The following is a 26314-nucleotide window of genomic DNA, read 5'->3' on the forward strand; positions in this document are numbered from 1 at the left end:
GTATGTGATGGATTGTTTTTCTCTTGCTGCTTTCAAGATCCTCTCTTTCTCTTTGACCTCTGACATTCTAACTAGTAAGTGTCTTGGAGAACGCCTATTTGGGTCTAATCTTTTTGGGGTACGCTGCACTTCTTGAATCTGTAATTTAAGGTCTTTCATAAGAGTTGGGAAATTTTCAGTGATAATTTCTTCCATTAGTTTTTCTCCTCCTGTTCCCTTCTCTTCTCCTTCTGGGACACCCACAACACGTATATTTGTGCGGTTCATATTGTCCTTGAGTTCCCTGATCCTCTGTTCAATTTTTTCCATTCTTTTCCCTATAGTTTCTGTTTCTTTTTGGAATTCAGATGTTCCATCCTCCAGTTCACTAATTGTATCTTCTGTCTCTTTAAATCTATCATTGTAGGTGTCCATTGTTTTTTCCATCTTTTCTGCTTTATCCTTCACTTCCATAAGTTCTGTGATTTGTTTTTTCAGTTTTTCTGTTTCTTCTTTTTGTTCAGCCCATGTCTTCTTCATGTCCTCCCTCAATTTATCGATTTCCTTTTTGAAGAGGTTTTCCATTTCTGTTCGTATATTCAACATTAGTTGTCTCAGCTCTTGTATCTCATTTGAACTATTGGTTTGCTCCTTTGACTGGGCCATATTCTCAATCTTCTGAGCGTGGACTGTTATCTTCTGCTGCTGGCGTCTGGGCATTTAGTCAGATTTCCCTGGGTGTCGGACCCAACAAGGTTGTAAGATTTTTCTGTGAAATCTCTGGGTTCTGTTTTCCTTATCCTGCCCAGTAGGTGGTGCTCGTGGCACACGTTTGTCTCACGTGTTTGGAAGAGATCCCCCCGTCACTGTTCTCCGCGGCCTGGGGATTTCCGATCCAATTCTCTCAGTTGGTTTGGGGGGCCGCGCGTGGTGGGGGCGTCAGCTGCCGTGGCTTGAGGGGACCCTGTGGCTCCTTTATTAATTTCCCTATTGGTGTTTGGTTGGACCCAGTCCCTGCCACTGTCGGAAATTCCCTCCTCTCCCTGGAGGGGCATCGGTCGCAGTCCGCCGCGGCCTCGGGAATTCGCCACCGGACCAGGAAGCTGCCCGCGGGGGAGGGCCACTGCAGCTTGGGTAGCCCTCTGATCCGAGACTCGTAGCCGGTCCAGGAAGCCGCCCGCAAAAGAGGGGCGCCGGCCGCCGCGGCTTGGGAAACTTGCCTCTCCGAGACTCTCAGCCGGCCCGGGAAGGAGGGAGGGAGGAGCTCCGGCCGCCACAGCTGCCGCTGCTCGGGGAGTCGCAGGCTGCTCGGGGATCTCACCGCAGCCGAGTCTCGCAGTCAGACTAGCCAGTCCAGACTGGGGTACGCTGTGTGTCCATTCCCTACCGTGGCCCCGGGAGCTGTTCTGCACTGTTTCTGTTCACCTAGTAGTTGCTCTGGAGGAGGAACTAAGACGCACGTACCTTACTAAGCCGCCATCTTGGCCCCTCCTACAACATGGTTTTGAACTTGCTACGTGTAGAAGAAATTAATCCTGAGTACATGTTGGAAAAATCCTTCTACCAGTTTCAGCATTATAGAGCAATTCCAGGAGTAGTAGAGTAAGTAAAAAGTTATTATAGCAAAACATAGTTTAGCTAGGGGACTAAGCAGCAAAAAAGACCACCTTATTGGCTGGTTTGGCCTTTTTTTTCCCTAGTCAGCCAAAATCTTGGTCCTTACTTAAAGTGTAAGAGCTATAGTCTTGTCACTGAAACTGACTAGAACGTTTCAAAGTGATGTAAGAAAACCCTGACAGGACACATTTCTAAAGTTGATTCAAATTTAGTATAATTTATGGTTATAGATCTATCACATGTTACTTATGTTCCAGAATAATTAGATATAATAAAAACCTGGGTAATAAAAGGTGACTTATAGGAAACTTGTGTATTAGTCTTGCCCTTTCACCATATTCTCATTATGAAAGAGCATTATAGCATAAGCTTCTGAATGATTAGTGAATCATAATACTTAAGTTTGGATATAAGTTCAGGTTTTCTAGTTTCTAATATTTAGATAATGCTTTTAGTCCAGTAAAATTATGACAGATCCTTATCTTAGAAAATACTGTGGCTATCATTGTATAGACCTGAATAAAAGCTAAAATAAAGGTAAAGATTTAAATACTGGTTTGGATAAATTTTACTATAAAAACAATGCTTAGTTATTGTAAAAAAAGAATAGATAAGATGCAAAAGACAAAGAAAAAAGTTAAAATCATTTGTTATCTTAGAAAGTGTTAACACTTAGTGGCTCTTTATTTTTTTGCACAATTACTTTAATAGTTATGATTGTACTTAAAATTGGTATCATTTGGTAAAGATTTGCCCTATTCCTTGCTTTCTTTACATTCATTAGCTCATTGATTCTGACTTTTTAATGTTTAAAGTATCCTTGGAAAGTATGATTTTTAAGCACTGAATAACATTTGCATTTTATAAATGTATCATAATTTATTTTATAATAAAGGCAAATTTGAGATACCTTTGTCTCACCTTAATAGTTGATAGGACTTTTCACTTGTTTTATATAGCCAAAATTAAGTGAAGTTTAATAATGTGATTTAAAGAGATGACAAAGAGTTAGAAGATCCAAGTGAATTAAGTTCTCTTTTTTTAAACACTTACTTGGATGATAGCTCATCACTTTTTCTTCTTCTTCCTTATTACCTCAGGTCTTAAATTTGATAGACTTCTTCATTACAAACCATAGAACTAGAAGGGGCTTTGATGGTTATAGCTGTCACTTTATAGATTAAAAAAATAAGTTTATACATTTAATTGATGGTAGAATTGAGATTAGAATCTTGGACTTTTGCTCCTGAGCAGTGCTGTATTTTATTATAGCGTGGGTCTTTCCTTTTTAACAAGGCCACCAGAATAGATGTAAAAATCTAGATGTGAAAAGTTCTCTAACTGAGAAAAACGAGGTTAACAAAGGCATAAAATAGGAAAAAACAAAAAAACAACTTAATCTGGCTAGTTTTAATACTTGTCTTTATTTAGATTTTCACAAGTAGAGTTGAGTTTTTGAAATACACCTTTTAAAATTAATAGCAGACTATAATTTCAAGCCACACTACATTTTATTATTTTCTTCTAAAAATATTGAGTGCCATTTATGCTTGGTGATATATGATGGCCTTAGCAAAAAGATAGGGAAGTGTGGTTCTAGTTTCCAAGAACCTTATTTTAAAGGAGCTACACATCTCCCCTCTATATAATAGAATAAAAAACAAGACTAATACAATTTAGGTTCAGTTTGACATGGTGTCATGGTCAGGTTCATGTGTCAACTTGGCCAAGTGGTGGTTGGGCAAGTGCTGGCTTGTCTGTTGTGATGAGGACATTTCACAGAATTGAACCATGATCATGTCAGCTGCATCCACAGCTGATTCCATTTGTAATCGGCCAAAGGGGTGTGTCTTCTGCAATGAGTGATGCTTAATCTAATCACTGAGAGCCTTATAAGGAGGATTCAGAAGAAACAGGTTCTTCTGTCTCTGCTGGAGAGCCTCTCCTGTGGAGTTCGTTCAGACCCTCCATTGGAACCGTCGGCTTCACACCCTACTCTGCGGAGTTTGGACTCTGTCTTCCTGCGGTCACATGAGACACATATAAATTTTATATTTGTGAGTGTTCCCTGTTGATTCTGTTTCTCTAGAGAACCCTAACTAATACACATGGGGTTTGAATTAAGGAGATACCAAAATCAGGCTGAGACCAAGGAAGGAGTTTCATTCATTTTTCCTTCTTTCAACCAGAAATTTCAGATACTGTTTCAGATACTTCTTAAAGAAGTATAAGATTACAAGCCAGAGGTGCATATTGGTGCACCTACCTTTTCATTTCTTCTGTTTAAAAATAATGTATTCTAACAACCTGTAAATTACTTTTTGAACTTCACTTTCTAATATTATTCTGTAATTCCATGGAAAATATCCCAGATAGAGTAGAGGATAGAGGATAGAAAACCCCCCAAGTATTTTCCCATTTATTTGAAATTCCTTTAATGGCTTTACCTGAACTCAGGGTGCTCACTTAACTTTTGACAGTATAGTGGGTAACATCTCATTAATTTCCATTTTTGCTTTCTAATTTGTTATATGTATACCTTGTTACTTTTGAAAACATAAACGAAAGCCCTTTTTTGTTGTCATATTGAGAAAAGTTTAAATAGAAATTGAGTTTCTTTAAATTGGTGCTAAAACAGACTGTGCCTAAACTTACTAACTTTTTAGGTATAGAGTCCTAGCTGTAGAATAGATGCAGCTTCTTAAAGTGTTTTACAAACTGTTGATTATTTCATTAAGTGGTCTGGGCATGAAAATGACTTGGCATGGAAAATGGGGGAATCAGTAGGAAGCAACATCCAAGCAGATTTCATTATTTTCCCAACTCCTGTGGGTACGTAGCTATTCCATTGATTTCTTCAAACAGTGTTATTTTGGTGGGGCAGCAGGATTATCATTTCATAGGCCGCCCACTGAAAAAATGGCAAATGACTTAAATAGATATTTCTCTTAAAAAGATATACAAAATGGCCAGTAAGTACATGAAAAGATGCTCCACACAATTAGTCTGTGGCAAATCAAAACCGCAGTGAGATTACCCACTAGGATGGCTATAATCAAAAAAGTCAGATGGTATTGAAGACGGTGTGGAGAAATTGGTACCATCTTACATTGCCGTTGGGAATATAAAATGGTTATTTGCTGTGGAGAACATTTGGTAGTTTCCCAGTAAATTAAACATGGAATTACCATATAAACCAGCAATTCTGCTCCTAGATACATATATCCAGAAGAAGTGAAAACAGATAACAAAAACTTACACATGATCATTTATGTTCATAATAGTCATGGATGGAGATAACCCAAGTGTATATCAACTAATGGATGGATAAACAAGTTGTGATATATCCATACAGTGAAATATTATTCATCCATAAAAAGAGATGAAGTACTGATACATGCAAACAAAATGTGAATAAATCTTGAAAACTTTGTTAAGTCAAAGAAGCCAGTCACAAAAGACCACATTTATATGAAATCTCTAGAATAGGGAAATCCAAAGAGACAAAAAGCTGATAAGTTACTGTTCCATTGATTCCTACAAACTTTGATTCCTGTCACTTTTGCAGTAGCATTATCATTCCATTGTCAGTTTTCCTTCTCATGTAACTTCTTATTGACTCTAATCTATATAGATAATCTGTTACAGTTTTTTAGTTTGTTTTTCTGATATTTGTTTACTGCCATGTGTGTGCTATTATGGATAACAGTCTCTGTTTTTAATCAGTGGAATACAATTCCTACAAAGTTACACAGTTCATTTGAAAGTAACCAGAAAGGATGCCATATGCTTAGGGGGCATGCAAAAGAATAGAAGTTAAAGGAAACAATTTGAGAAAGCATTGAGAATGGTAATAAAACTAATACAATTGTAATATCCTTACTGAGTGCTTTTTATGTGCCATACTATTACTAGGTACTTCTCATATCCTTTGTCAATTAATCCCTAGCTATAGTCTTATAAAATAAGAGTGCTGTTGTTGTATTCATTTTGTAGAAAAAGAAACTAAAGAACATAGTGGTAAATAGAGGAGTTTGACATATATCAATGGAATAGAATGAGAATCCAGAAATAGGCCTGTGTGTCTGTGATCACTTGGTTTTTGACAGTGGTGCCAAGGCCACTCAATAAAGAAAAAATAGTCTCTTCAGCAAATGTTACTAAGCTGGACAACCAAATGCAAAAGAATGAAGCTGAATCCTTACCTTACACCATATACAAAAATTAACTCAAAATGGATTAAAGACCTAAATGTATGAACTAAAACCATAAAACTTAAAAGAAACTATAGGGGTAAATCTTTATGACCTTGAATTTGGCATTGGTTTCTTAGATAATACACCAAAAAATATGAGTAAGAACATAAAAAATAAATGAGACTTCATCAAAATTTAAAATTTTGTACATCAAAGAACAATACCATCAAAAATATAGAAAGATTACCTATAGAATGGAAGAAAATATTTATAAATTATATATGGTTAAGGTCTAATATCTAGAATATAGAGAGATCTCTTACAAATCTCAGCAGCAGAGAAGGTTATCTGTAACAACACCCATTATGGCAGTACACAGATTATCAGAAAAAAACAGTTCAAGCTATTAAAGTCTATAAGAAGCAGATTAGTGATGCCAAGGACTGGGGTGGGGGGGGAGGTGGGAGGAAGAATGGGAAGTGATTGCTTAATGGGTGTGAGTTTCTTTTGGAGATGATAAAAATACTCTGGAATTAAATAGTGGTGATGGTTGCACAGCATTGTAAGTGAACTAAATGTCACTAGTGGTAAATTTTATGTTAACATGCATTTTAACAGTAGAGTGAGGGCATAATAGAGTGAGTTAGGAAGAGAAGTCAGCACTGGAAGCAATGGATTTGAGCAGGATACAACTTTGTAGGTACTCAGATTAACTAAGAGGACAGTTGCTGAAGGAGACTTGTGTGTTGACCATTGACTGAATAAAGAGGCAAGCATGGTTAAAATACCTGCCTCCAGTTTTAGAGACCTAGTGCCAGATGTTGTTGGAAGCTTGATGCGATTAGAAAGTGGGATTCTGTGCTGAGAGTTAAACTAAAATATTACTTAGAAGGTCTAAAATAATATTGTCTAATAGAACTTTCTGTGATGATGGGAATAAATTCTTATGACTGTGCTATCCAATGCAGTTGCCATTTACCATTGTCAAACTTTTCTGTTTATTAGTGGCTGATAGGATTGCAAATATGGCTATATGCAATTGAGGAACTAAGTTTTTTATTTCATTTCATTTTAATTAAAATAGCTATCTCTCTCAAGGATATTTTCCTCAAAACTTCTAATATAATCTATGCAAATTGACTGTGTTCCCTACAATTATAAGAAAAAAATAGATATATTTTGGGTATAATTTATGGAAGGTAAATAATTGGGGGATTTTACATGTATTTCTTTTACAGAGGTAAAGAATTCAGAAGAACAGTATAATAAAATAGTAATTCCCAATGAAGAAAGTGTAGTCATCTATTATAAAATTAGACAACAGCTTGCCAAACTGGGTAAAGAGATTGAAGAATACATTCACAAACCAAAATACTGCTTACCATTTCTGCAACCTGGTCGTTTGGTAAGAGTATGCTATTATTTCTTCATACAATGTTTTGATATTTTGATATTTTAAAATATATTTTAAATATTCTATTTTTATTTTGGTAAAAAATTTTTCTTTCTGTTACAACATTATGCTAATTATATTTCTTTACATTTTTCAGATGGCATTGATTAAGGGACTTATGTGAATGTCTTTTAATCATTGCTAGTTCTTATTCTTAGGGGTTTAAATTGGAGTAGACCATTTAGGAATTTATATGTGAAATAGTTCTAGTTGTGGAATGTTTGAAATGACACTTTTAAATTCTGAATGAATTCAGTTGATATAAAACACTTCAAGTATTCTCAGAACCATGAAAACTATACTATATTATTTTTAGTTGTTTGCTAATTGCGAGATTCCATTTCTTGCTGTTCTAGAGATGTGTGAAATTTGACATTGGTTTTTTTCTGTAAGGTTAATATCTTGTTCTTTAAATTTACCAGTTATCTTTAAAAAATATTTTAATAGGAATTAAAATTCAAAAAGTTTTCTTAGCCTGTAATGGAAGCATTGAAGGCTAAAATAGCCTTTGTGATATAAACCTTCTTGTTAACTTGCTTTGCTTTCTTTTCAGGTCAAGAATGAAGGAGATGACTTTGACTGGGGAGTAGTGGTAAATTTCTCAAAAAAGTCAAATGTTAAGGTAAACCGTTATCCTTAAAATAGAATTATATATGCATTTTTAGTAAAGTAATTTTTCTGAATTATAAAATTGGGCCAGGTGGATATACTTTTATTTTGAAAGAAGTTGTACAAAATTCTACCATAGGGAATTACATTTTTTTCATAACTCTAAATTTATTCCTTAAAGTAGTGTGATTATTTTCCCAACAAAACAAATGTAATTTGGGGGAAATTTTCATTTCTTTTCTGAATTCATGAGTCCATTTTTATAATTTTAAAATTAAATATTAGGAAAAAAAATCACTTTTGCCACTGAAAACCAGACTTACTAAAGCACCCTGTTTTTACAAAACTCCAATGTACTGATAGAACTACAGATTGCTTTCACTATGGATTTTACCTTTTTATTTGTCTCTTTTTCTTAAGAGACTTATATTGAAATATAATCCACATGCCATACAGTTTACCCATTTAAAATATACAATTCAGTGTTTTTATTATATCCACAGGGATGTAAGGCCATCACCACAGTCAATTTTAGAGCATTTTCATCACCTTTGTAAAGCAGCCCCGTACTGTTTAGCTATTACTTAGTCTTTAGCTGTTACCCACCTTTTCTCCCACCTCTCACTCCCGTACCCCAGTCTGAAGCAGCCAGTAACTACTTTGTTTCTATGGGTTTGCCTATTCTAGACAGTTCATGTAAATTAAATCATAAGATATATGGTCATTTGTAACTTGTTTCTTTCACTTATCATAATATTTCAGGTTTATTCATGTTGGAGCATGTGTCAATATATCATTCCTTTTTATGTGTCAATATATCATTCCTTTTTATGCAAATAATATTCTATTTGTATGGATATTTGCATTTTGTTTATCAGTTGATGAACAGTGGCATTGTTTCTACTTTGACCCATTTTGAATACCACTGCTATAAACATTCATATAAAAGTTTTTGTGTAGATGTAGGTTTTCATTTCTTGTAGGTATATACCTATGGGTGGAATTGCTGAGTCCTGTAATACCTTTGAGGAATTGCAAAATTCTCCCAAAGTGGCTGCCCCATTTTACATTCTCACCAGGAGTGTGAGGGTTCTAATTTTTCCATATCCTTGCTTAAGACTTACTATTTTCTGTTTTTTTAGTAATAGTTATGCTAGTGGGTATTAAGAGGTATCTCATTATGTATGGTTTTTTGTTTTGTTTTTTTTAATTAGGAAAGATGTGGGTTTACAAAACAATCATGCATAAAATACAGAATTCCCATATAGCACCCTACCATAAACACTTGTATTAGTGTGGAAAATTTGTTACCATTGATAACTTTTTCTATAATTCTGTTATTTTTTTAATAGTATTTGCATTTGTTATAAATGATGAAAAATTATTTAAGTAGTACAACTACTGTCCATAATTTCTATAGGGGTATTTTTTCCCCATATTCCCAACCTATTATTTTTTTTCCACATATATATTTTATTACTCACCTACCCATACACTGGGTAAAGGGAGTGTCAGTCACACGATTTTACAATTACATGGTCACATGAGAAAAGCTATATAATTAGATAGTCATTATCAAAGGTCATGGATACTGGATTACAGTAGGACAATTTCATATATTTCCTTCTGGCTATTCTAATATACTGTAAACTAAAAATATCTCTGTAATGAGTCAGCAGTCATAATCATTTACTAAATCCTAACTTCTGAGTTATACGTCCTCCCTTTCATTTCATTATTCTCTCAGTCAGGGATATCTGGGCAGTGACCATTTTAGCTTCTTTGTGCTGGAAACAGTGTCGACCTTTTCGGTTGGAGGAATAAAAGTGGTTGATGTTCTTAGAGAGACTGTTACCTCAGGGTTTCAGGACTTAACTGGCATAGGAACAGTCTGGAAGCCTTAAGTTTCTGGAAAAAATAAACTTATCAAGTAAAATATTTATAGACTCTTAGGTAATGCCCAGGGTATTGTTTAGGGCTTACAGGAATATTGTTGGCTGGGGATTGGCGTACTATGGAAATTTGCAATATCTGGCTGAAGCTTGCATAAGAGCAACCCCAGAATAACCTCTTGACTGTATTTGAAATCTCTTAGCCACTTCTCTGGGGCTCTTTCTGCCTGCATGTTTGCAAACATTAGTTGTATCAGGCATAGACATCAGCTTGTATTCATTCTCTGAGCAACCAGAAAGGAGACAACGAAAGGGAGGAGGTAAATATAGAGGGGGCCAGGAGGGAGGCATTGAGATTTTTTATCTTCAAGCAATCTCATGAATTCCTTCCCTTTGTGGAGAAAGCAGTTTTCAGGAGAAAATGAAACTCAGACAGCTCAGGAGGCTTACCCAGACTCGCAGAGGGAAAAAGAGGAAGAGGGGAAATCTGAACCCAGCTCTCTTGATCCTCAGGTCGTTTTTCTCTCCATTCAATACTCACTCATTCCTACAAAGGAAACAAGGGTGATGATAGCGTTCTGAGATGACAAGGAAGAAGAGCAAAATTGCACTTCTGGTGGCATTTGGCATTTTCCATAGGCTGAAGTATGTGCACTATATTTGGAATCCAGAGCCTAGCAATGAGCTGTGTGGTCTTGGATAAGCCAATTAACTTCTCAAGACTCAGTTTATTTTTCTATCCAGCAACAACCTAAGGCATTCTTTTTCTTTCTTTTTTGGGAAGTCCAGATTTAAATTCAACTGATATGTATGAACATAGACTGGTCCCCATGTGATTTTGTAGGCAGTAGATAATTTGATTTTCCTAACCAGCTCCTGAGTTCAGTTTTAGTATCCCACTTATGGACAACAAAACTGAAACAGAATCATTCAACTCATGTGATTTCTTTTTGTTTGGGAGAAGCAAGCTAAGTGGAGTGGTAACAACTCAAATTCTGAAATAATATGGACTTGCATTTGGGACTCTTTTTTTCTTCCTTCCCAGTTTCTATGTGTCTTTGAGCTGTACAATCACCCTGAACATCAGTATTTGCATCTGTAAGTGGGGACAACGAAGCTGCCCTTGCAGGAATAAAGGGGACTAAGTGCTAAGTGGGGACAGCTATGTGAAGACATCCAGCCCAGTGCTAGAGGATTTCACTATCCAGGAGGCAGCAGAAGGGAGCACGTAGGTACCTGCTCTGCCTCAATTTGAAGCTCAGTTCTGAAGGTGAGTGAACAGAGAATATAATGAAAGATTACAGACTCTTCCTACGTATGTAATTTCAGTCTCTTCATTCAGAAGAGTCAAAGTGAGCCCCCACCAGGACTGAATCATGTGTCCCAGTTTTGAAGCTGTCAGAAGACTTGAAAAAACAACACACAAACTATTACTTGTGGGTGCAGAAACAAACGATTCTTAATGAGGTAAGCACAATGGCTGTGGAATAAGCTCTCATCCCACCAAGTGGGAACATTTCCCATGCAGTCCCCAGGCCCCTTCTGAGCAGGGGGCCCCACTGGGCCCCACACATAAGAGTAAAAAGGAAAGAACTAGATGGAGGCATGCAAATGGGATGTGTATTCCATATATATATTTTTCTCATTGATAGGCTCAGAAGAAAGGCTTAGAAGAATGAATAGGCACTGAGCCCATTGCAGTCACTTAGATTCCAAGTTCTTAAAAATTGATGCAGGTTGTTCAAATCCAGAAGATGATAAAGCATTGCATATTCTGCTACTGTAGGCCTTGGTAGCGGGTTTGGCAAGGGGATTGCTCACTGCAAGTTCAGCCTGTGACCTTGCCCACCATCTATATGGTCACCCAAGAACCCTTGTGCAAAACCTAAATAAATCTCCCTAAAGCCATTGCAAGCATTTCACTGACATTCAGCTTTATTTTGAAACTAAAACTTAAACAAAAGAAAGCTGAACTCAAGCCTGCTATTGTAGCCTTCTTCCCTCCCTTCCCTTTCAAGGGTCCCAAGCTACAGGCCCACTGATGCCCCAGCCTGCTCATGTCTCACTTTCCTGCCTTCTGCTTTTTGTCTCACTCTGCATTCCACCTGGCCTGCCCTTTCTCATTTCCACACCTGACCCAACCTTCAAGGCCCATTCCAAACATGCCTTGATGAGCCTCCTGACTTCTTTAGCTGGTCAAGGATTAGCAGGGCCTTCTCTCCTGCACTGACCCCTTCTGTTCTTTACAACGCGATGGGGCACTTCTTCACTTCTCAGTTCCCTCTGGTGACGTATGGAGGTTGTGCACATTATTCAATGTTTGTGCACAAACTCATGGCTGTTTGGAAGCCCCTGGTGTGGAGTCACCCAACCAAGGTCAGCTCATTGTAGACCTGTGCTGCTTAGGATGTAAATGGAAGTAATGCTCTCTTCTCAGCACTCTGGGGGCATGTGACTCTGATTGGAATTCTGGATGTGGCCTCGGGCCAGTTCCTTAAACTATCTGTGCCATAGACTCCTTATCTGTCAAATGTAGAAATTAATGCCACCTATTTCCTAGCTTGTTGTAAGGATAAAATTAATTAATATATTGGAAGCATATAATACGCTGGTGCTCAATAGAGACCAGCTCTTTTTGTGCAAAGGACATGAGAAGAAGACTCCAAGAGGCTCTTCTATCTGCTTCTGCAATTAGAGACTGAGGAACACATGTTCAGAGAGGCCACGAGCCCATATATCAAGGTCATGTGGCCAGCTAGGGATAGGGGCCTATCCATGACCTCTGACTCCCTCTGGCTGTGAACATTATTTTGTGTGTGTGTGTGTGTGTGTGTGGGTGTGTGGGTGTGTGTGACAGAGGATGGGAGGAGGAGAGGAGAAAGATGTGAAAATGTGACGGTGGGCAGGGTGGGAGGGAAGACAACACACGCCTTTTTCCGAATCTGAGCAGATTTCTAATTAGGATAACATTCAGCTATTCTTATGAGAAAATATAAGAAAGGAGGAGCTCATCTCTGGGCCTGCTTGGAAGTACATGGTGGCAGAAGGTAATCAAGCTTTCTTGAACCTCTGCAACTGTTTGACTCAGAATCTAGCATGAGCTATCTTTGCTTCCCTATCTTTTCCCAAAGGCTTTAGTAATCGCTAACAATCCTATTTGCTCTGTGTGCTAGACAAACACAGTGACTGCCGCTATCTCGCTATTTTTATCTAATATTAAAATTTCTCTAAGAGCAGCCCTGAATATATTATGATATCTGCTGAATAAATGATGTGAGTATATACCGTGCAGAGAAGGTATTTATGAAGCCAGGGCCTAACTGAAATGAAGGAATCAGTCCTTGTTTGAAAGGAAATTCAATTGAACACATTTTCAAGAAAGCAAAATCAAGCCTTTGAAAAACTCCGTGAAAACTTTGGGTTCAAAGCCAGTTCCTTTCTGTCCCTTGATGGGATAGACTGCCCTCTTGCCTCTGGCATTTATTTCCTTCTAAAATTGAGGTTGTTTGCCTCTTTCTCCACCAGGCATGTCCCATTCATATCATCATCGCCATCATTTCAGGAACATTTGATTGTGTTTGAGACAATACCAATCATTCTCTCAAGATGTCTCTGCTCTAGGGAGTTTAAAATGCTCCCATTGTGCAGAGGAGTAGGCTGTACTACATGGGCAGTGCTGTAAAGCTGACTGCTGGTTCCCTAGTAGCTTGGCCAGCTGTATAAAGGGTTTAATATTCACAGTGCAATTCTGTTTGCCTTCTGTGGTTTCTGCAGAATAGTCAAAATAATATTAATAATAATATCGTCTGCTTATTACAACAGTTTATAAAACACCAGTTGATCCTCACATTTTTCAATGATATTTTGGGAGTCAGGCCAGGAGAGGAGGATTGTGGATAATGTGTGCAGGGTCCCACGAGTAATAAACATGAGAAGACTACACCTGAACACAAGTATACCATGCGGTCCCGTGAGTGGGTACTGCTGTGGAGTCTGCCTCTCCTCCTGAGGGGTTGGCCCTTATGGATCTCAGTTCCTAAACAGCCTCCGGCCAACTCTGCATTCACAAAATTGAAAATCAAGAAGTCAGCCCATGGTAAAAGAAGTGCTGATCCTTATTTCTGCATGCTTTCTCACCCTGTGAATTTGCCTCTGTAGTCTATCTCCCCTTAAAAACAAAAAAAAAAGTCTTACAGCTGGAACAGTAGCAACAGCCACAGAAACCCCCAGGATTTCTAAATGAATCTTTTCCCTTTTCAGTCAGAGAGAGTGATTTTGCAAGTGATGCTCAGAAAGGTGAAACAAGCAGCCTGAATCAAAGTCAGTTGATGGCAAAACCAAGATCAAGGCTCAAGTCCTTTATTCACTCTCAAAGTGATCCTTCCACTCTACTCTGCTTCAGTCCGGCTTCACTTTAACATGAAGTAGCTGGACAAACTGTAGGACTGGCTGCCTTAACCTGGTGGTTACATTATCTACCTCTGGGACCCAATTCTCACCTCTCACAAGGTTGCTCATGGAGGGCTGGCAAAGTGAGGTGCAAACTCTTCCTTTCTCAGAACTCCAAACCTTGCTGACAACCCCAGGCTTCAGGTTAGCATTCCCTGAGGGAGAGTCCTTGGAATCGTCAGAGTAGGGTTCAAAGGAAACTCAAATAAGTCTGTGAAAATTCTTGTTCCCACAGCTTTTCTGCAGCAAGACTTCTCAGTGCCTTTCTTGTTCAAGAGGAGTGAGATGGGAAATGTTTCCCAACTTACTTGTTCAAAGCACCATGGTTTGCACAGAATATCTTGTATGGTTAAGGGTGCATGGACCATACTCAGGATACCAGTGCTTTAGCCCAGGAATCAGCAAACTGTGGTCCACAGACTGAATCTGATCCACTGCCTATTTCTGTAAGTGAGGTTTTATTGGAATACAGATTTTCTCTTTTATTGGCAGGTTATCTATGACTCTTTGCACATTACATCAGCAGAGTTAAGTAGCTACAACAGAAAATGTGTGGCCACAAACTGAGATTTATTTGTTAGCTGAATATTTCTGGAAAAAAATGTGCTGATCTTTTAGAGTTTACTATACCGGACTCATTTTCTGTTATAAATTTAAAGCTTCAGTATTTAAAACCACAGGTATTGTACCTTCTTCCTGGTACAGTGGGACCTATCTTTTAAGACAGACTTTAGGGTCATGTTTTTGAGAGCTGTATCTTAGGGCCCATCTTCTAATCCATTCCCTCCATTAATTGATAAGTTGACTGATACTCAATGTACAAACATGACATTCCCAAACTGTTAAGATGGCCAGTTACAGGGCTGGGGTCTAGGACCTAGATCTGCTGGAAGGCAGTCTATTCCGAAGGGGGCTAAGTGTAGGGAATTGGGATAGAGAGGTTGTGCCTGTTCTGCAGAACGGCTGGCTGGAGGTACATTGTAAGTTTCTCAGAGCAGTGGAATAGCAGCTGAGCTTCTGCTGGGAGCGTGCTGTGCCAGAAGTACTTCCGGGCATGCAACTTTATGTTTTGCTATAGATTTAAATTTAGCTTTAGATTTATTAATTTTTCTTCTTTTGTTGCAGATTGGCTTCCAGTGAACTGAATATTAAAAAGATATTACAGGGTAAAACAAGCTGCCTTCCTGATTGTTCCTTCCCAAAATGTATGTGATGATGAGTGAGCACTTGCATTTACATAAACAATCAGTTGAAAGGCCCTTGCCGAATGCGAATGTTCATATTTGATGACATCCTGACAGTAACCAAAAATAACAATATTTTCATTGTTATTTTGAAAATATTGAAAACAATATTTTCATTGATGTAATAAACATCATTACCCAGTGTGTTTTAGGTGAGGGGGCACTTAGGCTAAGAAGTAGATGATCAGGGAGATGAAGGTGAGTGCCTGGGAATAAGGGAAGAGATAGCTTTGCAAATTTAAGGTGTGGAATAAATGTCTGCACCAAGGGTGTGATGGTAAATGTGATGAGATTATTGACTCACTCCAGGATAAGCCATGTGGATGAAATGTATCAAGGGGGCAAAAAACAACTCCATGCTCCTATAAACTTGTGCTAAGAGGCAGAATGTGCCAGGCTCTGCCCTTGCTGAGCTTGCGTTCTGGCTGGACAGTGGCGCCAGTGCCAGGCACGGTGATGGTGATATGTGATGGTAGCCTCCGAGCAAAGAACAAGTTTCCCTGCATCTCTTTCTGCATGGACATCCTAAGACTCTTATGATTCTGATGGTATCCTTTTGTCCTTTTGCTTTGTTTCATCTTTGATGGCTGATATTTATTTCTATTCCTGTAGCTTTAAGTTCTTTTATCCAAACCTGACATCTCTCCAGGGCAGGGCATGTAGCTTCAGTACAGAAACCAATGGATTCCCACACATGTGTACTTTATGTGACCACTGCTTGGATCAAGACACAGCATATTCCAGCACCCCAGAAGATGGGGTCTTCATTTTAAAATATTAATCATTGAATCAACAGATGTTTTAAACTCAAGTGGTAAAACTTCCAAACAAGCACAGGGAAAATAAATAAATAATTAACATAGATTCCAAAGGGAAAAAGTACATTCTGAAAAGATTACAAATCAGGGAGGTCTGCCTAGGGATCCCAAGTGCATGCTTTGGAGCTGTCAGGCATGTGTTTGAATCCCCAAACTGTTATTTACAAGCTTCAGACAATACCCAAATTGAGAGGATAACACAGTTGTGAGACTGTCAGTAAGAGCTGTACAGGTCACCTCGACAGCGTAAGTAGAATGAGCCACCCAGTACCTAGCCCACAGTAGCACTCAGTGGGTGTTTGCTAACATGATTATGGGTAGATGGCAACAACACAGTGGTTGTACTTGGTGGCTCATCAACAATTTGTACAACCTCTAGGTAAAGTTCATATCCAAAATTGGACATGATGGTATTGGATGGTCATGTGTTGCGGAGTTTGCTGTGACTTAATTTTCAAAGGAAAAGTGTGACAATGCATATTATTTAAGAAATACGGGGTTTATGGATGATAGAACTCTGTCCTTATATTTTCTGTTCCACCTGGGTCTTTGTTCTTTCCTGAGGAAATGGACCCTCAGCTCAATGATCTGACATGAGAATGGAACAAGGATTATTGCTTCTATCCTGGTAGGGAGGTAGCTCCTCTTTGTCACTTTGGTTCCCACCATGGATTAACCCCTCAGAAAGAAGGGCAGTCTGATTTTGATGGAGTTCTTGCCACTAGGCACCCGGCAATCTCATTAACTGAAAAGAATGGCTTTTGAGGTCTTGGGTGTGGCACTGGAATTTGAGCACAGACACTTCCTCAGGCTTTGCCAGCCCCAGGGGTCTCAGCCCCTGTAAGCATCCCCTTCCTCACTGTTCCAGGGAGATTATGAAATCTACCCCTCAGCCTACTGGGGAGAATTAAGTGATGTGTTCTTTTATGTCCAATCCAAGGTAAACACTGGCCAAGTTTTGTCTTCTTTCTGAAAGCATACTGCAAGAAGGACAGCTCTGCTGCTGCTCTAGGCTTTCCAAACTCCAGAACATTCTCTCTGACAAAGCAGGCCCACAAAGGGAGATCCCATGGGAGAGGTGATGAAAGCCACATCCTTTTCTATTCCTTTGGTTCAAGTTTTTATCTTTATGGATAAGAGTCATTAAGAATTGGGAAAAATTTTATGATTTGGGAAGGAATTATAATGGAGACAGAAAACAGATAGTTATGAAGTAACTTCTCTGGTCCTACTTTTCATCTATCTATCTATCTCTATCATCTGTCTGTCATCCATATCTATCTAATCTGTGTTTGTTTTTTCACACCAATGACTCGATGTGTCTGTTAGCAAGCATTTGGCTGCTTTACAACTGGTAGAATTACTTTGTCAAAGGTTGTAGGATTGATGATGTTGTTTTTTTAATCTTTGGAAAAAAAGTTAGTTTACAGTTTATTAACTTAGATTACTGGAAATCACTCCCGTAGGCTTTTCAGCTGAAACAAGACCTCAGAAAAGTGATTTCTTAAGACAAATCTGAAAGATGTAAAAACATTAATAGCTATCATTGAAACAGCAGGAGGAAACATAAACTTTCTTTTCTTCCCCGTCTGCAATCAAGATCAAGTTTTTATATTTTCCCCATAAAAAACCAGAATCTGATTTTTCTCTTGCAAAATAAATGGTGATTTTCTGTAATGACAATAATTACGTAGCACTTCAGGGCTTAAAGACACATTCACTTACATGCTCTCCATTAAGTTTCTCTTAGCACACCTCAGAGAAGAAAGATTCTTCATCAGTTATCTGTGTTTTTCAGTTGAAGGACCTGAAGCTTAAGGAGGTTCGATGGCTCAATCAATGCCAGGTATGACAAGGGGCAGGAAAGTGACTAGAGACTGAATGTTGTCTGAACACTAAGCCTGTGTCCTCTATTATAACCCGTTGCATGTCTGAAGAAACACACTTTACAATAAAATTGAGAATCTCTTCCCTTTGAAGATCTAGGTCCTCTTCTTTTCTAGTTCTTTCTTGCCTTTAAAACCATATCCAGGTATTCCCAGATCTTGAGATTTAAAGACCTTGTTCCCAACTTCATTCCAACATTACCAGTTTAGTGCTCCCCATAGTGCAAGAAAGCAGAGTGGGCACCTCCTGTTTGGTGTTCAAGTCCTCTCTCTGATATGTATTAACTACGTGATCTCATCAATCTTTCTTCTTCTCTTTGAATGCCAATTTTCTCTTTAAATGGGAAGGCAGATATTACCTGGAAGTGTGATGGTAACCCTTAAAGGATAATATTTTAGTTTTTAAGGTGCCAGAACACAATATACCAGAATTGGAATGGCTTTTATAAAGGGAATTTAATGTTACAAGTTTACTGTTCTAAATGTCCAAACTAAGACACCCAAGGAAAGATATCTTAATTCAAGGAAGACTAATGGGTCAGGAATTGTCAGTTGGGTAGTCATATGGCTGGCATCTGCTGGTCCCTGGCTCCTGGGCTTCTTCCAGCCTTTGTTCCTGTGGGGGTTCCTCATTCAGCTTCTCCAGGTCTGGCTTTCACCTCTGCATTTCCCTTGGCTCTCTCCAGGTTATGGCTTGCTTAACATCTCATGGCAATATCTGCTGGACAGCTGTATCTCTTATCTCCAAGTGACAGCATTTGTGTTAACTCTGAAGTTCTTGTCAGCTCTGTTCTTCTCTCTAAAATGTCTCCTCTTTTAAAGGACTCCAATAAACTAATCAGACCCACCCAGAATGGGTAGAGTCATATCTCCATCTAAGGTCACATCCACTATTGGATGTGCTACATCACCATGAAGATAATCTGGACACACCCACTATTCGACATGCTGCAGCACCATGAAGATAATCTAGACACAAGTTTCCAATCTATCGTGTTGAATCAGGGTTCAAAGAAATGGCTGCCCCAACAAGATTGAATCAAGATTAAAACATGGCTTTTCTGGGATAAATAATACTTTCAAACCAGTGCAGGTAACACTTGCAAATGCACATGGGTTCATGTCAAGCACATGATAGGTGCTTAATGAATGCTGTTTTATTTCCCCCTCCCTGGAATGAGTTCACTTTATTTCAGCATCTTGACATCAGTGGAAAAATATGGACAATGTGAGGTCCACTGAGGCAGAGGTTGCCAGCAGATAGCCCAACTGGTTCCCTCTTCTTCCCGAGCATACAATTAGACCAAATTAACCAGTCTCCTTGGAATGGATGCATTGCAGTGTATCTTTTGATACAGTCTTCCATACTCTTTTTCCTTCTGACTTGATGGAGACCAGCAAGACAAACTTGAAAGCCCTCTTTCCCTTTAGGAACACACCTTTTAGTATCAACATAAGAAATAGACTTCAAATGTGTTAAATCACTGGTAGTTGAGAGTTTATACACTTTAGGTTGTGTTCTCTACCTAATACTTATCCACACCATTGGGTCAATTCCCTTAGAAGTAATTCAGGCACCTAAACACATCCCAACACACATATTGACACCAACACTCCTCCCCCCCAACACATACACCCTGGCACGTTCAGCAACACACACCACAAATTCAGCATTTCATGGATACAATGATGTTTTATTGACAATAATACTGACCTGATTATTCTTGGCCTGTAAATATACAGCTTAAGGTATCATATCAAGATTTAAATTTTTGCATTCAGAGAGACTTTCAAAGGCCAATTGAGAACCCTCCCAGTCTAGCTGCCCTATGATGGTCAACCATCCACTACTTGGACCTACCTGTGACATAGGCACCTACTGCCTCCCCTCGAAGCTCATGGCCAGACAGCTCTACATGGGACAATGTTCTGCTTCATATCAAGATCCATGCTGTCTCCTCTAAAGTTTATCCATTTGCCAAGCTCCATCCTCCCAAAAAAAAGGGCTAGTCTGCTTGTCTTTCTTCAGGACAACCCTTCAAATAATTGCAAATACAGTCAGATTTGTTGTAACACTTTTTTTTAAATGCATATTGGTTCCACTGTGATTGATATATTAAGCAACACTTTTCAGCATTGTGCAAATTTTTCATTTGCTTATGCATGATTTCCTCCACAAGAAACACTGGGTAAGAGCAAAAAACTATTCAACTGAACAGAGCCACTTAGGAAAACACAAAACATACATGTACACACACACACATCCCTCAGACATCTTCATGCTATCTCATCTTGCCATGTACACTATAAGCCACACCGCACCCACAAGTGATGTTACAACTTTTCCTTCAATTTCTGATGACCTTCCTTCCACCACTTCACACTCACATGCACAACCCTTCCAATGCTCACTTTGATAAACAAACCTCAGGCCTTTTCTACGTAAAGTGCCACTGCCATTTCTTAACCATTGAACTTGTGTACAACTGTGGTGTCATTTGTATTAGTTTTTTTCTTTTCCTTTAATGCGTCAATCATGAGATTTTTGGATATTGTGACTCAATCTTATTTTCCTATAATCTCTGTAGCTTGCATTGCATGGTTTTGCATAATGGGTGATTTTTGGAATGCATGTATTACATTATAGCTGAACTGGCTGCAAAATTTGTGTCTTCACTTTGTTAACTATAGAGGTATATGCATCATTAAGGTATATCCTCATATTCTCTCAACAAAAATTTAATGTGCCTAAGGCCCAGCTTGAACAAACACATGTGGGCGCTGCTCTTTGAATTCACCATGTACAGACCTACTGACCTTTCAATTGGAAAACAAAGGGTGACGGCATTGAAACGGTGCATAATTTCTGGCTCAGCTAATTTAGCCATTAATAAGAGAAGTGAATTCACATTTGGTGGGTGCCTACCAGGGTCTCTGTCAATGTTCATAGAAGCATTAAGTCATTTGACCTTACTATAACCCTTCAGGTAAGTTTTATGTCTGCCATTTTGGAAGCAAGGGACTGAAGACATTTAGTGCTTTCCCAAGAGCTAGAAGTCAAATCCAGTTAGGCTCTGACACCAATTTTTGTGCCTTTTCCAACATGCCATGCTTTTTCCTCCCAGTGGTTTTTCTGGTCTCCTCAATGTTAACTCTGTTGAATTCAGGAACGAACACATCTTAGTACTGAGAATTCTTTGTATGGAGTCTGCAAGTGAACAAGAGATGAAGGTCGGAACTCCCAGATAAAAAGTAAGCAGAATTCATCTGACTAGGGAGGAAAAAGCAAAATACAACCACATGAATTATTAGCAAATATTATTTGCCATCAAACTTAATTTAAAGCTAATAAATTCTACATGGTTCATACAATCATAAAATGGAATGTTTTGCAAAATTGCATCACATATGAACGTGATGACATCTAGTATCTATAAAATGCAAGGGAGATTTCAAAGCTGCATTTCAAGTGGTGCTTGAAGGATTATTATAGCTGCAAGTGGCCAATAGAGTGGAGTTGTAGCTAGGTGGTGCTGACATGGAAACTCAAAGCTGGAGACCGCAGCCAGATATGCAGTAAAAACTGACTATTCATCCTATTCTACTTCATGTATTCATCACTGAAGACAACCAGGTAATTCAAGTATCTTTGATCTTGGATGTCCGTGTCCTGTAGTTGATGTGCCCTTTTCCTTCAGTCAGACCTGGTGGAGGTGAGGGGTGGGGAGAGTGATCCCACTTGGCTGGAGAAGGGAAAAACCCTGGTTTGCAAAGGACACGGGACCGACAAGAAGAATCTGTATTACTTACTCCAAAGGTGTTGACAAGGATCTTGGAACCCCAATAAAAACAACGTGGTTCACATTTATAGCAGCGCAATTTATACAAACTTTTGTTGATGGAGAAAAATATCTTATTAGAGATGATTTCAGGGAGAAATCGAGTGTTCTTTCCTCTCTCTTGCCCCTAATGTTCTCGTCCCCATCTGTAAGAGAGCATAAAATGTGTGGCACACACAGGGTGGTAATGAGATGGCAGATCTTTTTATAACATCAGAATTTCAGTAAGGATGGAATTTGCCTCCAAAAGAGGACAGTGATCTTTTCACAAACACTATCCTTTTTCCTGAGGCATACAAAAATCCCCAAATCCCTAAAATATTTCATTTAAAGATAAGATAATTTTGCTCTAGCTTAGACTGAAAAAAGAAAGGGGAGGGGTCTGGTGGGTAGGTGGAAGCCATCTACCAACTATAAGATGCAGCCAGGAAGTCCTATTGCTTAGAGAGAAGGTAAATTAAAAGCTATCGTATCTGTATTTCAATTAAAATCTTATTTTTGATCCCTGGCAGTGCCACCCGTTGACATCTTTCCATGTGAAAAAAGAAAAACCACCATTTCAGTAGGTGGACAGAAAATAAATCTTTAATGGACATGTTTGCCATTTGATATGGGCTTCTTTTCATGTGGGGGAGAAATGGCACAAACAATTTTTTGAAAGAAATGTAAAACTTACAGAGATGGGAGGGGTAGTGAATATATGGCCCTGGTGAATTCTCTCTTGCTGGGTCTTTTTTTTCCCTCCACTGAGCCCCATTTGAGTGCTTGCAAACCCGCCCTAAGACTTCTAGAAATCACAGCCAAGGCAAACAAAAGAAACCCAGGAAAAGGAGTGAAGAACCATCTAAATATCTTGTTGTCAAAATTCTTTTGAGGCTCCAAGTTCAGGATTATGTCTATCTCATTGAAGCCAGTGGAGAAAGAAAGGCAGTGCTCCAATTTAAAAAATGCCATCATGTAGATAACTTTTATTGGAACAGATTAGTAGAGCCCCATGATTGAGACCCGGGGTTCTGTCCTATGCTTATAATACACTGAATCAGGCACCTAGCAATAAATGAAAATGAATTGAATGAATGAACAAATAAATTAAATTAAATGCGAAGACGTTGATAAGTGTGTTCCAAAGTAAAGAAATGGCAAGTATAAAATGTGGGCTTAAAATTAGCCAGCAAGGAAATATGAGTGAGGACTTTTATCTGCCTGTGGGGCTGATGTTAATCATTGTTGGCAGAGAGAGAGAGTATGTGTGTATGTGTATCTGGTGTGTATGTGTGTGTGCAGTATGTGTGCACGTGTGTGTTGTGTGGTTATGTGTCATTTGTGTGCAGAGGATTGTGTGTGTATGTGGTGTGTGTGTGGGGTAAGTGTGCATGTGTGTGGGGTTATGTATGTGCATGTGTCGTGTTTGTGTGTGTGTGGTGGGGGAGGTTATGTATGTGCATGTGTATCGTGTGTGTGCAGAGGGTGTGTGCGTGTGTGTAGTGTGTGTGTGCATGCATGGTGTGCATGTGTGTGTGTGTGTGTGTGTGGAAGCCCGCTCTATAGGGAAGGGAGGACGCATGGGTTCTACTGGTAGCTTTACTGCAGATAACAAGGACAGGGGTCAGCACACTTCCTTCCTAAAAGATTAGAGTGTAAATATTTTAAGCTTTGGGACCCGTAAGTTCTTTGTAGGAAGGACTCAGGTCTGCTATAGTGCAGAAGCAAATCATTGACAAGATGTAAACAAATAGACGTGTTCCAATAAAACCTTATTTGGGGGCACCAAAATTCGAATTTCATTTAATTTTCATGTTTGTGGTAGGTAGATTCAGTTGTCAACTTGGCCAGGTGAAGGTACCGAGTTCTGTTGCTGTGGACATGAGCCAGGTGTACATGAACTTCGTCTGTTGCTCATTGCATCTTCAGTCAGCTAAGAGGTGTGTCTGCTGTAATGAATGATGTTTGATTTAATTGGTTAGTGCTTAAATGAGAGAGTTCAATGTAGCACAGTCCAAGCAGCTTAGCATACCTCATCTCAGCACTTGCAGCTCAGCCCAGGCCTTTGGAAATGCGGAAAGAAATCACCCTGGGGAAAGTTGTTGGGACCCAGAAGCCTGAAGAGAAGGCCAGCAGAGGTCACCCTGTGCTTTCCTATGCAAGAAAGAACTTCAGAACTGGGGGGTTCAGAGAAGGGACACATTGGAGGAAAAATAACTTCAGAGGCAAAACCATGAGAGCCTGGCTGCCACCACATGGAGGGTTTGAGTGTGTGCCCTAGAAATGGCAGAGAGCTCAGGGGTGGACCTGATGCTTGGAGAGAGTGGACGCAAGACAAAGGTGGTCTCCTCAATGTTCCCCGAGGCTGATTTGGAAAGAGGTGGGTCACTGCATAGGCCCTTGGAAAGGGTGGGACTGCCACTTTCTAAAGGTGAAGGATAAATTACTTTCAGACTTTGAAATCCAATGGTGTTTGCCCTGCAGATTTTCCTTCCAGTTTATCCCTATGGTCCCTGTGACTGTTCCTCTTTTGTATGTTGACAGCAAATAACTTGTTGTGAATTTTCAAAGGTCCAAAGCCAGAGGATAATTTTGCCTTAGAACAGACCATGCCTGTAACTAACTTTGATAGGAGTTTGTACATTTCTAACTTTGTACTTTATGTATATTGCTACTGAAATGGTTTAAGTTTCTCTGATATAGTTATGGAATGAATGTATTTTGTATATGGGGAAAGCATGTGTTTTTTAGGGTCCAGAGGGTGGAATGTGCTGGTTTGAAAGGATGTATGTCCCCTAGAAAAGCCATATTTTAATCAAAATCCCATTTCATAAAGGAAGAATAATCCTTATTCAATACTGTATGTTTGGATCTGTAATTAGATCATCTCCCTGGAGAGGTAACCCAATCAAGAGTGGTTGTTAAACTGGATTAAGTGATGACATGTCTCTGCCCATTTGGGTGGGTCTTGAGAAGTTTCTGGAGTCCTATAAAAGGGGAAACATTTTGGAGAATGAGAGCAATTCAGAGAGAGCAGAGCAGAATGACATAGCCATGAGAAGCAGAGTCCACCAGCCAGCGACCTTTGGAGATGAAGAAGGAAAATGCCTCCCAGGGAGCTTCATGAAACAGGAAGCCAGGAGAAGAAGCTAGCAGATGATGCTGTGTTCACCATGTGCCCTTCCAGATGAGAGAGGAACCCTGACTGTGTTCTCCATGTGCCATCTCACTTGAGAGAGAAACTCTGAACTTCATCGGCCTTCTTGAACCAAGGTATCTTTCCCTGGATGTCTTAGATTGGACATTTCTATAGACTTGCTTAATTGGGGCATTTTCTGAGCCTTAGAACTGTAAACTAGCAACTTATTAAATTCCCATTTTAAAAGCCATTCAGTTTCTGGTATATTGCTTTCTGGCAGCTAGCAGACTAGAACAATGTGTGATTTAAAATTTTTCTCAACCACTAAAAATGTGTATGTACGTATTTACATATTAAATATATATATAAATAGCATAATACATGTTATAAAGTATTTTATAAATAGTATATAATTTATTATATATTATATAATGTACTATATAGATTATATAAATATGATACATAAATGATAATGTATATAAAATTTTATATATAGATAAAATCAGGCAGTAGCCAGATTTAGCCAGTGAGCTGTAACTTTTCAACCATGATCGAGTTAATACTTCAATGTCATCACAAGGTAGCTAGGTTTAGTTGCTAAACAAATGAATTTGAAAACATGCAGTCAGAATTGTGAGGGTGCTTTTTAACTCTTATGAGTTCTGGAAGGCAAGATCTAGTATAGTTGAGCCAACTAGATTGCATGGGGGGGACCAAGTCTGATCAATTCATTAGCTAGAAGCAGTTATTATAATGAGCTGTGGCCTAATCATATAAATAGTATATTATCTTATTACTAAATTTTCTGAACACTTACTACAAGCCAGGCACTGATTTACATCCCTTTCCAACTCTTTAATCCTTCCACCATGGGGATGAGGTAGTCATTCTTACCACCATTTTGTAGGTGAGGAAACTGAGGCCCAAGCAAGCTAAGTTCTTTGCCCAAAGGTAGGAAGCTAATGAGCAGTGGAGCCAGGATACACAAGGGCCCAGGCACCCAAACTGGAAACTTGCAGCCTACCAGATATGAACTTTCCAGAAGTACAGGTCAAGAACCCAGGAGTCATATTGTCTGGGCTCAAATCAAGACTTATCACTCCCAGCTACAGGAACAGCCTTCCTGACCTCTCCAAGCTTCAGTTTCCTCATTTGTGGCAAGACAATGATTATACCTATTTCATAAAAATGGATCAAGGATAATGAATTTA

The 26314-nt window shown here is 39.0% G+C and overlaps 1 protein-coding gene across 1 annotated transcript in view; it reads left to right on the forward strand.

Moving 5' to 3' along the window:
- Positions 1-25353, forward strand: part of LOC143672794 (exosome RNA helicase MTR4-like) — a 90027-nt gene extending 64674 nt beyond the window's left edge. The window contains 5 exon segments of the mRNA XM_077147292.1: positions 7031-7197; positions 7799-7867; positions 10792-11213; positions 14431-14641; positions 15321-25353. Of these exon segments, the coding sequence (XP_077003407.1) occupies positions 7031-7036 (6 nt within the window). The 3' untranslated portion in view covers positions 7037-7197; positions 7799-7867; positions 10792-11213; positions 14431-14641; positions 15321-25353.
- Positions 25354-26314: the final 961 nt, after the last annotated feature.

The sequence above is a fragment of the Tamandua tetradactyla genome (assembly GCF_023851605.1).
Source record: "Tamandua tetradactyla isolate mTamTet1 chromosome 15 unlocalized genomic scaffold, mTamTet1.pri SUPER_15_unloc_3, whole genome shotgun sequence".
In the NCBI taxonomy this organism is placed as follows: Eukaryota; Metazoa; Chordata; class Mammalia; order Pilosa; family Myrmecophagidae; genus Tamandua; species Tamandua tetradactyla.